General features: G+C 35.5%; 1 protein-coding gene across 4 annotated transcripts in view; it reads left to right on the plus strand.

Annotated features, from left to right (window-relative positions):
* Positions 1 to 16,643, plus strand: part of LOC123908098 (linoleate 13S-lipoxygenase 2-1, chloroplastic-like) — a 48,957-nt gene that overhangs the window by 27,993 nt on the left and 4,321 nt on the right. For 2 of the 4 annotated variants that reach the window (XM_045958611.1, XM_045958613.1), the window contains exon 2: positions 16,001 to 16,336. In XM_045958611.1, coding sequence (XP_045814567.1) covers positions 16,001 to 16,336 — 336 coding nt within the window. Of the gene's footprint in view, positions 1 to 15,767; positions 16,337 to 16,643 lie in introns of those variants that run through there. The other 2 variants (XM_045958612.1, XM_045958616.1) reach the window with 2 other exon arrangements.

Consider the following 16,643-nt stretch of genomic DNA (forward strand, 5'->3'; position numbering starts at 1 on the left):
CACTCTCAGGTTCCTTTGAAGGTTTCCATCCTTGCGTGGCGTTTATTGTGAGACAGGTTGCCCACGAGAGTGAATCTGGTTACTCGAGCACGTCGATATTTTCTACAGCTCATTTGGCTAGCTTGTGTTTGGGTTGTTTGGACCGATTGTTCAGAGGCTCAGCAGATATGCCCCATATTTTGTTGGACAAGATCAAGCTATTTTCATTTAGGTGGTTGAAGTCGACGAGTATTACGTTAGCTTTAAACTACCATAGTTAGTGGTCTAGTCCTTTACTTTGTTTGGGCCTTGTATGATTTTTGTTATATTTTTTATTGTTTTGACTCTTTTTGTAAACTTTTGTAGTCTACCTCGGTACGTCTTGTGCCAGGGTGGCTGATTCAGTTAATATATCTCATTTTGGCTTGTTCAAAAAAAACATCTCATTCGGACACAATACCATCATACTCCCATTTTATCGAACCATATAGGTTCAAATATCATATTTTCCGTCATACTATTTTATTGAATTTAAATCCATGTAGACTTTCTATTCTAATTCGATTAAGGGTCACCATAACAATGTTTCTCAACATAAGACAACCATTCACGGTGATCGTATTTTCCCATTTTGTCCATGGTCATTGAGCCACAATATATTCATCCCAATTTATCAAATTTAGATAATCTAAGCTCGTATATCAAATTTAGAATAGCATCAAAAGTTATCGAGCCACAACACCATCAATTTCAACTTTATATTCAAAGATAAAGTTTTCAATACTCATACCAGAAAAGGACATCAAGAAAAACATTTTAACTAATTAATAAATATTATATTAAACATCAATATTATAAACCATCAATTTGCATTCATATCATACTAATTTCATATGAATAAAATCAAGCCAACATTTAGATAAAAAGTCCAACTGCGGATTAAATTTCGGGACACATCACATCAGGAAATTCATTGGACTTGTTTTAAAGATTAACGATGCATCAGTTCAACCATTGCACTATTTTTTAGCGAAAATCGATCGATAATAAAAATATAGAGATGAAAAACTGATACTCTAAAAGAAATCAAATTCGTACATGATATCAGCTAAATTGAAAGGACTATGCATTCATTTTAGGCTCTCAAAAAATGGAAAGAGAAAGATGTAATAGTGATTAAAGAGTCGAATTAAGAAAAGTTACAAAGCATCGTAGCATACCTTGAGTGAGCTACATATTTAACGACTGGTCAACCAAAAATTTGTCATTCCAACAATTGTTGCCGTCAATTCAACTTTTTGTAAGTTTAAGGCAATGAGTTTTTGGCCGTGGTAAAAATTACCAACAGTGATCTCCAAATGCTTTGTGCATTGATTGCTCTACGACTTTCCTCCCGTGTAACTTATACATCATCCTTTGCAGCATTTTCTCCCTGCTTAATTGCTTCTATTTATGCAGCTATGTTAGCAGAGAAATGAGTTGAAACATGGCCTGTAATGCTTGGTACTGCAAGCAGATGCCTCCCCTACTTGGGAAGGTATGGTTCAGCTTCTCTTGAAATGATTCCTAATCCAGTGAAAATAATGTAAAACTTATATGCATTAGTTGTAAAGCAAATCAAATAAAAATTAAGGTTACATATCCTCCAGTTAATTACACTTAAATAAGTTTTCTTGGATCTATCGAGCACCTATGATTGGACTGCACTAATGTAAATTGAGCAAACATCTTATGTTACACAATGAGTAAATTGAGCAAAATTACTTAGGAAATTCCCTTTATAAGCCTATTTTCACTGCCAAAGCATCATACCTGAGCCAATCTCATTCAGAGGCATGTTTTGCAAGAACTTTCAGATGCGCTAATGAAAGCTCTAAACCAATCTCAAACTGCTGAAAAGAAATAAGTACTACTTCAAAGTAGGTATGCCATTTGTTTCAGAATCACTCCTGAGGATTATGACAAGAATATAAGTTATTCACACTAAATATTTGATAATTATAGGAAGTTCTTCAAAATTCTCCAATCATATAGCAATTTGTGTATTTGTTATCATCATATCTCAGAATGCATGTGAACATAACAACAAGAGTGTTACTTTAGTTCTAAGTTCCAACTTAAGGTTCAAACAATGCTACTGCTGAAATGATAAAATCGGCCAATGACTGAGATTTGGGACCTATGCCGAAAATAAAAGCAAATTATATAGATGGAAGTTGAGCTTACATGCACAGATACAAAAATAAAACTATAACAATCGAAGTTGTATATCACAAAGTTTGCAACACCAGATTCCGAAAGAAAAAAATCAGTGGAGATCTGTTCTTTGATTATAGGATATACAAATCAAACTAAAATATTCTTCAAGATTATATGAAGAACAACAACAATACAACAAGAGTAGCAGCAGTGGCACCTTACTGAGATTTATCTTTTGAAGAAAAAAATTCCCAATTCAGACAAAACTATAACATCTTCAAGATTCCTAATTAAACCAAACCGATTGAGCACCAGCCCAGCATGAAACCAAGTATCTGAAAACAAAAACCATCAAATTTACTTCAATAATCCTATATAAAGCAATAAATTTACAATTTTTTTAATCCATTTGAATTAGTCAAAGTAATACAATAATTTACCTTGAATCTTATGCACCTAATCCATTACAAGATAATGCTTATGATTATTGAGAGAAATGGGATTATTACAAAGTCATCAAGAAATTCTTTATAGGGCTGGCTTTGAATCTTTGATTAACTTGAATGAGGGGACAATGACGGCCAAAACTTCTAAGACTACTTACAATGGTTTTAAGCATTCAACACCTTCAACACCCACTTTTTCACTCTACATCATTTTCTCTTTCTTCCACCTAATTATTCAACACACATTCAACTTTTACCCTCTCCAATGATTTTTCTATTCAACACCCTACCCCACCACTTTCTCTACCCCACCACTTTCTATTTCATATTCTTATTTAAATTTTAACTTTTGTTTTTATGATTAAATAAAATTATAATTATCGATTAAAATTAAATTAAAATAATACTTAACAAAATTTATTTAAATATTTTTTTATTTTCTTAATTTAAAATGCAATACATCACACAAATAACGTAATTAGTACGATACAAATTAACTTAAAATGCAATACAACACACAAGTTACGTAATTAATACGATGCAAATTAACTTAAAATACGAAACAACACACAAATAACGTGTAGTACGAAACAAATCATCTTTAATCCTGAAACATTCCAAATTTTGTCCATATGTGCTTCACTAGATCTGCTTGCAATTCGTGATGAGCTTTTTTATCACGGAACTCGGATCTAGCACGCACATGATTTGCAAAAGCGGGTAATACCTCGGTTGAATATGGTTGCGGTGCACTAGATCCACTTTCCTCAGACTGCTCAAAATCGGTCCAACGTTGAGCATATGAATCTCGTTCATCCTCAACAATCATATTATGTAATATGATGCAAGACCTCATGATGATACTCAGATCGGCTATGTCCCACAAGCGAGCTGGTTCACGGATGATTTTAAATCGAGCTTGAAGCACTCCAAATGCACGTTCGATGTCCTTCCGACATCCCTCCTGATATTTTGCAAATAACTTATCGGGTTCACTTTGAGGAAGTATAATAGATTTGACGAAAGTTGGATAAGAAGGGTAGATACCATCGGCTAGATAGTATGTCATATCATAGGGACGTTGATTCACATAGAAATTCACACTTGGAGTGTTTCCTTGTTCCACGTCATCAAAAACAGGTGAACGGTCTAGAACGTTTATGTCGTTCAACGTTCCCGGACATCCAAAAAAGGCATGCCAGATCCGTAGATCATGAGATGCAACTGCTTCAAGAATAACTGTGGTGGTTCTCTTATCCCCCCTAGTAAATTGACCTTCCCATGCTTTAGGACAATTTTTCCACTCCCAGTGCATGCAGTCAATACTCTCAATCATCCCTGGGAACCCCCGTAGTTCACTTACATGTAGTATTTTTTGCAGGTCATCTTGGGTTGGTGCTCTGAGATACACTTGCTCATACAATCGTATGATTCCTTTACAAAATCTACGTAAGCACTCTAATGCAGTAGTACCTCCTATTTTGATGTACTCATCGACCGCATCTGCTGCCATACTGTATGCTAACATTCGCATTGTTGTGGTACATTTTGCTAAAGGTGATATACCTTCTTTCTTGGCAGCATCAGCTCGCTGGGTGAAGTAGTTATCACTACTTGAAAGGTCCCCAACGATTCGAAGGAAAAGATGTTTTTGCATGCGGTACCGACGACGAAACATTGCATCGTCATATGTAGGCTCATTGGCAAAGTAGTCGTCAATTAGTCTTTGGTTTGCAGCTGTATGATCTCTATTGACATATTTTCTACTACGAGGTGCACCATCTTCCAATATTTTTTTTTTACGCTCTCTAAATCGGTTGAGTACATAAGTTTCTTCAACTTCACGATTTTGCAAGTAGGCTGCGACATCAAAATCACCGGTTGATGGATCCATTGTTTGTGATATTGGAAGTAGATTGGGTGAGATTTAGGATATTGATACATAAATGGATGAGTCCCTATATATAGATTCAATTTGGTCCCCTGACGGATTTCAAATAATTATTGTATAGAGTTAATTATCAGATAAGGATTGAGTGGTGGACACAATAATTAAAGTAAATTGGGTGGTGGACACAATAATTAAAGCAAACATGTAGTATAAATACTTAAAACAAACATTACACTGACATATCACAATAATTAAAGCAAAGACTACACTGACTTATTCAATCACAATAATTGAAGCAAACACTACAGACAAATATTTAAAGCAAACACTACATTGATTGAAATTAATTATGGAAACAGTTCTTGGGCCAATGTGTCCAACATGACTTTCTTCCGGTCATCGAGATTCTCATCAGAACTTAACTTCAGATACATTTTCATTTTCTTAAGTTTGTTTTTCTCTTGTTGATTGGAAACTATGATTGTCAATTGTTCCATCTCTTTCTCCTTCATTTTCATGTAATTATCTCATTCTTTGTCCACCACCTCTATGGGTGTGGAAGCTTTCTTTTTTCCCTTCTTTTTGGCTGCATCCCTACCTATAGGACGAGCACTAGATCCTACAGAGTTTGAGCCACATGCATCCTCGTGAGATCTCTTAGATCCACTACTTCCTGAGTCAATATTTCCTCCAACTAGACTTCTAAAACGTGGTTGATCACGGAGAGCATGCCATTCCGCCATTAAATTGAATTTAACATTCTAACCACATGCGTATATTTCATGCGCTTTTGCCAAAACGTCATTCTCCGACCAACCGCTTCCTTGCAAACGCTTAGCGCCATCATAAGCGCCAATCCATTTACCCAGTAATTTGTTAATATAATTAAAGCGGTTTCGGCATGCAACGTCATCACGAGGAGGATCGAATTTGCAATGCTCGGTACAATAGTCAGCAATATTATTCCAATACGTTTCACGTTTCTGGTTTCTACCGACAACACTGCTTGTTGAAAATTTAATCCACCCACTAATTAACACCAAATTTTGTTCAGTGTTCCATGTTGGTTGCGGGTGTTTCTTGCTCTTAGGAGTTGAATTCTCTAAATTTGGAGTGACTTCATTAGCAATTGTTATTTGTGTTGAAAATTCGGGAAATTCAGGTGCACTACGACTCGGCATATAACCATTAAACGGGGGTGTTTGAGATGAATTTCTCATCATAGATCCATAATATGGATGGAAGTTAGGCATGTTTTGAGGAAATTGGTTGAAAAATGGATTTGGATTTTGATAATTGTTGGAGTTTTGAAAATTGTTGGGATTTTTCAAATTGTTGGGGTTTTGATAATTGTTGGGATAATTAGAAGAATTATTGGGATCCATTTCACTAAAAAAAGATTAAAACTTCAAAAGAAAGACTAATTAGAAAGACTAATTAGAAAGATAATAATAGATTAAGATAGTGAAAAACTTGGTTTTTTTTATGTGTCCAAATGAAATGAACCAAGTCTCTATTTATAGAGAAAAAAAATCACGAATTTTGGTAAAAAAATAAAAAAATAAAAAATTAATTTGCAATGAGATAATTGAGTTCAAAGGATAAAAATCATAAAAATCCACCGGACCAATCAGCAGCAGCCACGTGGCTGCCTTTTATCCAAACCGTCTTCTCTCTCCGCGTGTCCAGCTGCTGCACGCGTCATGTCCGCGCGTGTTGCGCACGCGCCAGGCAGCGCAAATAAAAACGCGCCACGTGTCCTTCCCGTCATGTTTCAACTTTGTTTAATTCTTTCATCTACTCTCCGCCAGTTCACATTAAACACACCATTGCAATGGCTTCAACATTAAATGGGGGATTCAACACAATGGATTCAACACCATTGTAACTAGTCTAAATTCTCTTCTATGTTTCGTTTTCTTTTACGTCTAAATCAATAAACTAGAAGCATTCTAATTTCTAATCACAGAAAACATAAAACTATTTCAATCGCACTCTGTAATCGATAATTTACAAATTCACAATTCTTGATTGTGATCAATGGAGAAAGGGGAAAGAAAAAAAATTAATGACGAGAAGTCGCGAGCGGTGAGCGATGGGGAGAGTTCGTTCACGACGGTGGCGTGTTCCGTCGTTCGTGATTGTGCAAGTTGCTTTTCGTGACGGTGAGGAGCTTTTTTTTTTGTTGCTTAAATGCAGTTTTCGAGTCACAACTTCAAAGCTTCGCACACAACTCAATTTAGATCAATAATTCACCAAAAGGATATCGAAATGGCCAATCGAGTTATCTTTCCACAAAATCAAACCCCACTAAATTTGGAGTGACAAAGAGAGATTAATTACCGTTTTAGTGAAGGTATGTCCCCTAAAATTCTGCACAAAATCTGCTTTCGAGTCAAAACTTCAAAGCTTCGCACACAACTCAATTTGGATCAATAATTCACCAAAAGGATACCGAAATGACCATAATCGAGTAAGCTTTTCACATAATCAAACCCCACTAAATTTGGAGTTACAAAGAGAGATTAATTACAGTTTTAGTGAAGGTTTGTCTAATTACTAATTTTGCAGAAATCTACTTATGACCTTCAAATTCAACATCATCTACCAAACACATCGTAACTCCAAATTTGACGAAATTTAAATGACAACAAGGGTAATTTTGTTAGTTTTCCGGACATGTAAATACTATTGAAAAATGAGTTACAGGGTGAGAGACGTGACAAAAATACCAGTAGTGGTTCCATACATTAAGATTTGGACAGACCTTCACTAAAATGATAATTAAGCTCTCTCTCTGTAACTCCAAATTTAGTGGAGTTTGATTCTGTGGAAAACTAACCTGATTGCGGTCATTTCGGTACCAGTTTGGTGAATTATGGATCCAAATGGAATTCTGTGCAAAATTTTGAAATTATGACTCGAAAGCAGATTTTGTTGATAAGCAACGGTGGGGAGCTTTGTTCGTGACTTGTGGCGAGCTGGCCAAAAAATGGGGAGGACCGCTATAAATATAAATAAATACCCTGAAAGAAATTACTAAAAAAAACAGCATGTTACATTGAGGGTATCTAATATGAATATCTTAAAATAGTTAAAAGATGGACATTACCAATTTTAATAAATAAAATTTTAAAATAAAATTTATGTCAATTCATGTGTAAACTTGATACTTTTTAATTAGTTTTTGTATTTATATTTATAATATATGAACCTCTCTAACAAAAAATTCAAATTATTTAACAAACGAATTGACCAAACATGAATTTTTATACACTAAAATTCTATTTTCAATAAAAATTTGAGTACTTTTTTCTCAAAGTTTTTTTTTTGAATACTTTGACAAAATAAATTGTACATTTTAAAACATCTATAAATTATTAAATAACAAAACATTTGAAGGGAACCTTCAAAAAAGTTGTAACACCCCGAACTAACTACCCTTAAAAGACGTGATCTTAAAAACTTTTTAAAGATAAGTAGCCGGAGCGCTACGGAAAAACATTTTATAAAACGATCGTGCACACGACACGAAACGTCGCAGCGGAAAACATTAAACATAAAGGATTTTCAAAGCAATGAACAAAATAGTTCAAAAGATAATTCATCTACATAAAACATAAGTTAAGATGTTCACATCGATATACGACGGAATACAAACGATCCCCGACTCGATGTTACAACATACCAGAGCACTAATATACATCACAACCAAACTAACTTAACAAAACTATACAAAGGTAGCCTACACTAGCTCCTCACCAAAAGTGCTCCACACCAAAACGATCTACAGCTAAAGCTCGATCGAAAACCTCGACCTGAATACCTGAACCCCCAAAGGTCCAGCACATAACAAATAGGTAGAGAGTTAGTAAACATAATCACATACATACGAATATAGAAACGCACCTATATTCAACCTATCACGTATTACTAACTCACACACATGCTTCCATAAGCAACACACCAGATAACACATACTCACAAATACACAACCAGATAGTTTCGCGTCGTTTCGGACCACACCAAGAACTCACATAACACATAACACATAATTGCACATTTACTCAAATGCGACTAATGCCAAACATTCAATGTCATGCCAACCTAGACACGACTAATGCATGTGGTACCATCTTCTTTATCAAGGAACTTACCATTGATATTCTTCTTTATTGGACAAGTCCAATATCCTTCTTTATCAGACAAGTCTGATATCCCTAAATAATGCATGAGTTTATGAATGCCATGCATTTACCAAACATATGATAATCACTTAGCACGAAGCTACTGCTCACTACATGGATAACATAATCCATTAAACTTCTTTATCAGGCAAACTGATATTCTTCTTTATCGGACAATCCGATATACAAACATACATATACTTCTTTGACATTTTATATAAATGCCATTACACAACACAATTATTAAACATATAATAATTCCAAACCAAAACGAAACCAAATACATGGATACACACACTTTACAAACATCAGCAAAAATTGCTGTCACAGAGGCCTTCGCTAAGCGAGGGCTTAGCGAGACATAGCGAACCATACCCGGAAGTCACCTGCTCATGGCGAGCTTTGGCGAGCTTCAGCGAACCTGTTCGCTGCAGCGAACTCTTGGTCGCTTAGCGAACTACACCAGATAAATATCTGTTCTTGAGTTATCTAAGGCGGTTTAACCTCAAATCAACTCAAAAATACATCTAGACATGTTATAAATGCATAACAAGTGATCAATCATGTATATACCATACATATATACATGTATCAACAATCAAAAACACCAAAACACATCACACATGCAAAATCATGTCAATTTCTTGCAAAATAAGCAAAGTTGCAAAAACATGCAAAATCATCACCAAACATAAACATATTCCCTCCTAGATGTTCATTAAGCATACTAAGATGAAAAGACATGTTTATGATAAAGAAACTCCACCCAAAACCCAAAGAAATTGGATGAGAGAGTTCAGGAATGGAGGCTAGACACCTCCCCTCTCTTGGATCACCCAAGCTTATGCTTAACCACTCTCACCTTAGATTGAACGATGATTCTTGGCCTCTAACTCTTCTCCTTGCTCGTGTTCTTCTACAAGCTCTCCTAGGGTTCTTGCTTTGCTCTAAGCTTACAAACCTCAACTTCTCATGAAAACAAGTTATGAGACTATTCCTTGGTTTGACTTGGTACTTATACTACTCTCCAATTCTCTTGGTTCAAGCCCAATTGCCTAAGCCCACTAAGCTCAAACACACGCCCAAGCCCACTAACACGACAAAGGTTTCGCTCACAAACTTATGTTCGCGATAAATAATAATAGGTCGCGTAAATAAATATTTAACACTAACCCAAAATATATGCAAATATATAAAATATCGATTTACTAAAAATCGGGTCGTTACAACTCTACCCCCCTTAAAAGAATTTCGCCCTCGAAATTACCTAAGAGATAAAGCGAAGAACGAACCCTCAACGCGGCATCTTCGGTTTATTGCATACCGGACTCTTGTGACCTTCCTCGCCACAATTGAAACAAAACACTTTCACCCGACAAGCATCGGCCTTGTGCCCAAACTGTCCACAATTGAAACACTTGTCGCTTTTCCTCGGGCAATCATATGACATATGACCCCGCTCTCCACATTTGTAACAACTTCCACTTCCTTGCTTCTTCTTTCCACTTCCATTACCCTTGTTCTCATACGGCTTACCACGATCCAAACCTTTTCCTTTCCTATCATTCAGAACCTTATAGTAGTTGGTCTTGGCTTTGCTATCCTCATCACAAATCCTTGCCTTGGTCATAAGGGTCGGAAAATCCCTAATTTCAGAAAATCCAATCAAAAGCTTGATATCCGGACGAAGTCCACTCTCGAACTTGACACACTTATCCTCTTCAGCTTCCACCGTGTTGTAGTGTGGACTAAACACACACAAAGCTTCAAACTTAGCCGTATACTCGGCGACCGATAAATTTCCTTGCTTGAGCTCCATGAACTCGATCACTTTCTTGTTCTTCACATCAGCCGGAAAGTACTTCCTTAAAAATTCCCTTTTGAAAGTTTCCCAAACAATGGCAACACCGTCCACTCCTATCCTGAGTCTCACATTCCTCCACCAAACGATTGCCTCCTCTCTAAGGGCATAAGTTCCCAAAGTAGTCTTGTTCTCCTCAGAACAACACATTGCTTCAAAGATGATCTCAACCTCATCTAACCACTTGATAGCTCCCTCCGGGTTATAGCCTCCGGTAAACAGAGTTGGTTTATGCGACATAAACCTTTCCAATCTTTTCTCACTATCCCTTCCTGGGTCATTATCCCTTACCACCAATGTAGTCAAAGCGGTCAAAGCTTGTGCAATCTGAGCGTTGGTCCTAGCAGCAGCCATGATTCCTGAACGAATCACAACTCGACGTTAGAATGTATTAACAGTGTACCCAACACATGCTTCATACAAGAGAAAGAAAATCCTAATGGCTCACATGAACCGACCAGGCTCTGATACCAACTATTGTAACACCCCGAACTAACTACCCTTAAAAGACGTGATCTTAAAAACTTTTTAAAGATAAGTAGCCGGAGCGCTACGGAAAAACATTTTATAAAACGATCGTGCACACGACACGAAACGTCGCAGCGGAAAACATTAAACATAAAGGATTTTCAAAGCAATGAACAAAATAGTTCAAAAGATAATTCATCTACATAAAACATAAGTTAAGATGTTCACATCGATATACGACGGAATACAAACGATCCCCGACTCGATGTTACAACATACCAGAGCACTAATATACATCACAACCAAACTAACTTAACAAAACTATACAAAGGTAGCCTACACTAGCTCCTCACCAAAAGTGCTCCACACCAAAACGATCTACAGCTAAAGCTCGATCGAAAACCTCGACCTGAATACCTGAACCCCCAAAGGTCCAGCACATAACAAATAGGTAGAGAGTTAGTAAACATAATCACATACATACGAATATAGAAACGCACCTATATTCAACCTATCACGTATTACTAACTCACACACATGCTTCCATAAGCAACACACCAGATAACACATACTCACAAATACACAACCAGATAGTTTCGCGTCGTTTCGGACCACACCAAGAACTCACATAACACATAACACATAATTGCACATTTACTCAAATGCGACTAATGCCAAACATTCAATGTCATGCCAACCTAGACACGACTAATGCATGTGGTACCATCTTCTTTATCAAGGAACTTACCATTGATATTCTTCTTTATTGGACAAGTCCAATATCCTTCTTTATCAGACAAGTCTGATATCCCTAAATAATGCATGAGTTTATGAATGCCATGCATTTACCAAACATATGATAATCACTTAGCACGAAGCTACTGCTCACTACATGGATAACATAATCCATTAAACTTCTTTATCAGGCAAACTGATATTCTTCTTTATCGGACAATCCGATATACAAACATACATATACTTCTTTGACATTTTATATAAATGCCATTACACAACACAATTATTAAACATATAATAATTCCAAACCAAAACGAAACCAAATACATGGATACACACACTTTACAAACATCAGCAAAAATTGCTGTCACAGAGGCCTTCGCTAAGCGAGGGCTTAGCGAGACATAGCGAACCATACCCGGAAGTCACCTGCTCATGGCGAGCTTTGGCGAGCTTCAGCGAACCTGTTCGCTGCAGCGAACTCTTGGTCGCTTAGCGAACTACACCAGATAAATATCTGTTCTTGAGTTATCTAAGGCGGTTTAACCTCAAATCAACTCAAAAATACATCTAGACATGTTATAAATGCATAACAAGTGATCAATCATGTATATACCATACATATATACATGTATCAACAATCAAAAACACCAAAACACATCACACATGCAAAATCATGTCAATTTCTTGCAAAATAAGCAAAGTTGCAAAAACATGCAAAATCATCACCAAACATAAACATATTCCCTCCTAGATGTTCATTAAGCATACTAAGATGAAAAGACATGTTTATGATAAAGAAACTCCACCCAAAACCCAAAGAAATTGGATGAGAGAGTTCAGGAATGGAGGCTAGACACCTCCCCTCTCTTGGATCACCCAAGCTTATGCTTAACCACTCTCACCTTAGATTGAACGATGATTCTTGGCCTCTAACTCTTCTCCTTGCTCGTGTTCTTCTACAAGCTCTCCTAGGGTTCTTGCTTTGCTCTAAGCTTACAAACCTCAACTTCTCATGAAAACAAGTTATGAGACTATTCCTTGGTTTGACTTGGTACTTATACTACTCTCCAATTCTCTTGGTTCAAGCCCAATTGCCTAAGCCCACTAAGCTCAAACACACGCCCAAGCCCACTAACACGACAAAGGTTTCGCTCACAAACTTATGTTCGCGATAAATAATAATAGGTCGCGTAAATAAATATTTAACACTAACCCAAAATATATGCAAATATATAAAATATCGATTTACTAAAAATCGGGTCGTTACAAAAGTAAATTAGAAAGGAGATAGAATGTACACTTCCAAATACAGGGGGTTTATACCCACAAATTGGAAAGCTGTTACAGAATTGTGGGTCGTCCAAAAACAGAGGTTAGAAACCCCTGAAACCAAAAAGATGACAAACTACACAGACTATTTAGCGGGGTTTAAAAACGCCGCTAAATAGTATACCTATGAATAAAAAAAAACTGGGGCGGGCCGTGGCCCTGCCTAGCCCATAAGGAGCTCTGCCCCTGTTCATGACCGTCGAGAGACGGTTTCTCCTTCAACGGTTTAGGGCAGAAAACTGTGCGCGCGTTCTGCTAACAGTTGGATTTTTTTTATGGTCAAATAGTCTAGAGTGAAATGCTAAATACCTCTCAAATTTTAAAATTCATCATATACTCATGAAATTTTAAAAAAAACAAATAATTCCGAAATTGTAAAACGGCAATTAAATTGTTGCTGCTCCGTTTATGAAGACTATTTTAATGATATGACCGTTAACTGCATATGTGACACATGTCAACCGTGACGTCACGTCACATGTGATAATTGATTATGATACACGTCAGAGAGGTAGGGATGACAAAAATATCCAAACCTGCGGATATAAGCAGTTAAAATCTGTCACGGGCACGGAACGAATAGTTTAATGGATATCCACATATTAAATAAATGGATATTTCAATTATTTGTATTTAATGAGCCACGTTCAAGAACTTTTATTCAAACTTTAGTAAAAAAATACTTTTATTCAATTTTTTTTATTTGGTAAGAACTTTTATTCAAACTTATTAACGTATATACGTGTATATAGAAATGATTTGTACTTTTTCTTTTTATGAAATATATGTTAAACATTAATTCGGACCTCACATTCTATCGTGTTTTCAAAAGCATGTTGACTGCAACGTGTAAAAATGTCGATCCTCAAAATAGCAACACTCAACTAGGCATGACAATAAAACTCAGACTCGCGGGTATCCACCCAAATCATACCCGCTTTGACGGGGAAAACCCGAGTTGACTGAATTTGAGTTCGGGTTTAAGTTTTCCCCGATTTCAAAAGATGAGTTTGGGGCGGGTAATGGGTACATTGATATCCACCCCGAACCCGTCCCCGAACCCGCCCCGCTTATACTAAAAATTAGATTTCACCTCTTTTAAATTAGAAACGCTTAAACAATCTCTTAAATTACGTTCATATATTGATTTTTTATTTTAATTTGAGTATTAAACAAACCATTTTCTCTATTTTTTTTCTTTATTTAAGAAAATATTGTTGAGAGAAAATAATTTTGGACATTTAACTTTTTTTTAATAAAAAAATACTAAAATATAATCTAAATTCATGTGGAAAGAGGCGTAATGGGGATACCCGAAACCCGATGGGGATACCCGTTCCCCCTTAGGTATGGGTTTGATGTTATTATTTTTATCCCCGCTCGAATTTGGGATGAGTTTGGGGAAACCCGAACTTTATGAGTTTGGGTTTGGGAAGGGCAAAACCCGTCCCCGCCCCGCCCTATTACCATGCCTACACTCAACGCTGGCTTTTACTTAAGAGATGTGAATCCTTAATGAGTAATAAAGAATAATTTTCTTGTAGTAAGAAAGCTCCAAATTAAATATGACAATGAGGTTTCACCAAATTATGATTACTTTTGAATACAACTATTTATGTTAACCCTTTCTTTCTGCTTCCATGTGAATGAGTTATGATCGATAACTTAAAAAAGTTTAATCAGTAAGTAAGTAAAACTCAAATAGAATACCAAAAAAGTCCCGGCACCTTGGCAGGTCCCCAACTATAAAATAAATGCACTACTTTATATATTGTGTGGTACCAAAATGCATAATTAGAAATTAAATGATTTATGCACAAAAAAAAAAGAAATTAAATGATTTGTAAGATAAACTTAAATAGTTAAATTAGCTGGCTCTTTCAAACAGGCCGGTTGGTTAGGTTTACAAAAATTTGATATAGATCAAATCAGATAGGGACTAACTTAAAACGGGGATTAATAGAGGTCACGATTCCCTCTAACTTTTTATTTTTTTTTTGTATTAATATGCTTTTATATTATCGGTTTAATTTTACTTTTGGTTTTCTCTATTCTGTTAAATTCATAAAAATGGTTCTCATTCTTTAATTTAACTTTTTGGGTTTATTGCACAAATATTAAATTTAATGACAAAATATCTATTCTAAGACTAAAACTCACATTTTCTTATGCAAGACCAAAATGACAATAAATGTGAAAATAGAACGGCCATGCCAAAAAAATTGACTTAAAAAAAGTGGCGCATAAAATGCATAATCATAATATTAACTTTAGATTTATTTTACAATTTTTTGGATATGTTATGCTTTTAAAATTTTAGTTTTTTCTTTACTAAATTATATTTTTAAATTTGGCCCCATAAATTTAATTCCTAGCTCCGTCCCTAAAATCAGAGTCTATTTGTGTTAAAAGATGTTCAATATTGAGTGTGAACTTTTTTTTGTTGGAATTGAAGTTTCACATTAAAAATGAGATATATATATATATATATATATATATATATATATATATATATATATATATATATATATATATATATATATATATAACATGAATATATATTTATTTATAAGTGAAGATAATTTTCATCTTAGAAGTCATTTAGATTCCGCCCAAGTTGAAAGAACTCGATGACTTACTACAAAATTGAATAATTGAGCCAACTAGGTAGCTTGCATGATAGTGAAGTTTTTTTTGTCATAAGTAAAAATTGTCAAAGTTGTACCAAAAACAAAAATTGTCAAAGTAAAACAAGAAACCAACTCTCTTCTAAATTGGGAACATTGTGCTAGCTGTACACTAGATGTACTTACCCAATCCAAACTCGTGATAAATGCAATTTAATATATTGAAATTTTATTACCAACCATAAGATATTGGAATTGGAATACCAAATACGAAACCATGAAGACATTTTTGTTGAAGAAACCATTACATGTCCATTCATCATTTATCACTAACAATGCATCTTCCTCTTCCTATATATGGAGGAAATTAGACACCTATAGTTTCCACAAAAACAATAGTACTTATAATTTGTTCTTGAAATCTTCTCTGCCTCTAAGTAAGAAAGTTATTTCTCCTTGCATTGTGATGGCAACAACCAAATCTCATCATAATGTCAAAGCTTTAGTGAGTGTGAAGAAAAGTGATGATGGTCTCCTAAAGAATCTTGTTACTGGTATTGTTGGTAATAATCACTTGGTTTTGGAGCTGGTCAGCTCTGAACTTGATCCAAGTAAGTTTCATTTCATTGCTTCCATAATATGTTGTTGAAATCTCAACTCCTCTAATAATATTTTTAGCTATTAACTGAGTTATTCTTATAGGACCGACGCAGTTATAATGCTTGTTATTTATTTTTATTTTTTTGGCTTTTACCACCAGTTTAATCTAGTTTTGAGGGTCTGTTTAAGCATCAAGTGGTTGCAGCCCCTCCCAATCGCAGCTATGAGGATCGAACCGTGATCCTCCTTATCAAGTTCAGCGTCAATCACCATTGAGCCAACTAACAATTGGTTATAATGCTTTTATAATGCTTGTTA

The sequence above is a fragment of the Trifolium pratense genome, linkage group LG2 (assembly GCF_020283565.1).
Source record: "Trifolium pratense cultivar HEN17-A07 linkage group LG2, ARS_RC_1.1, whole genome shotgun sequence".
NCBI classification, from domain to species: domain Eukaryota; kingdom Viridiplantae; phylum Streptophyta; class Magnoliopsida; order Fabales; family Fabaceae; genus Trifolium; species Trifolium pratense.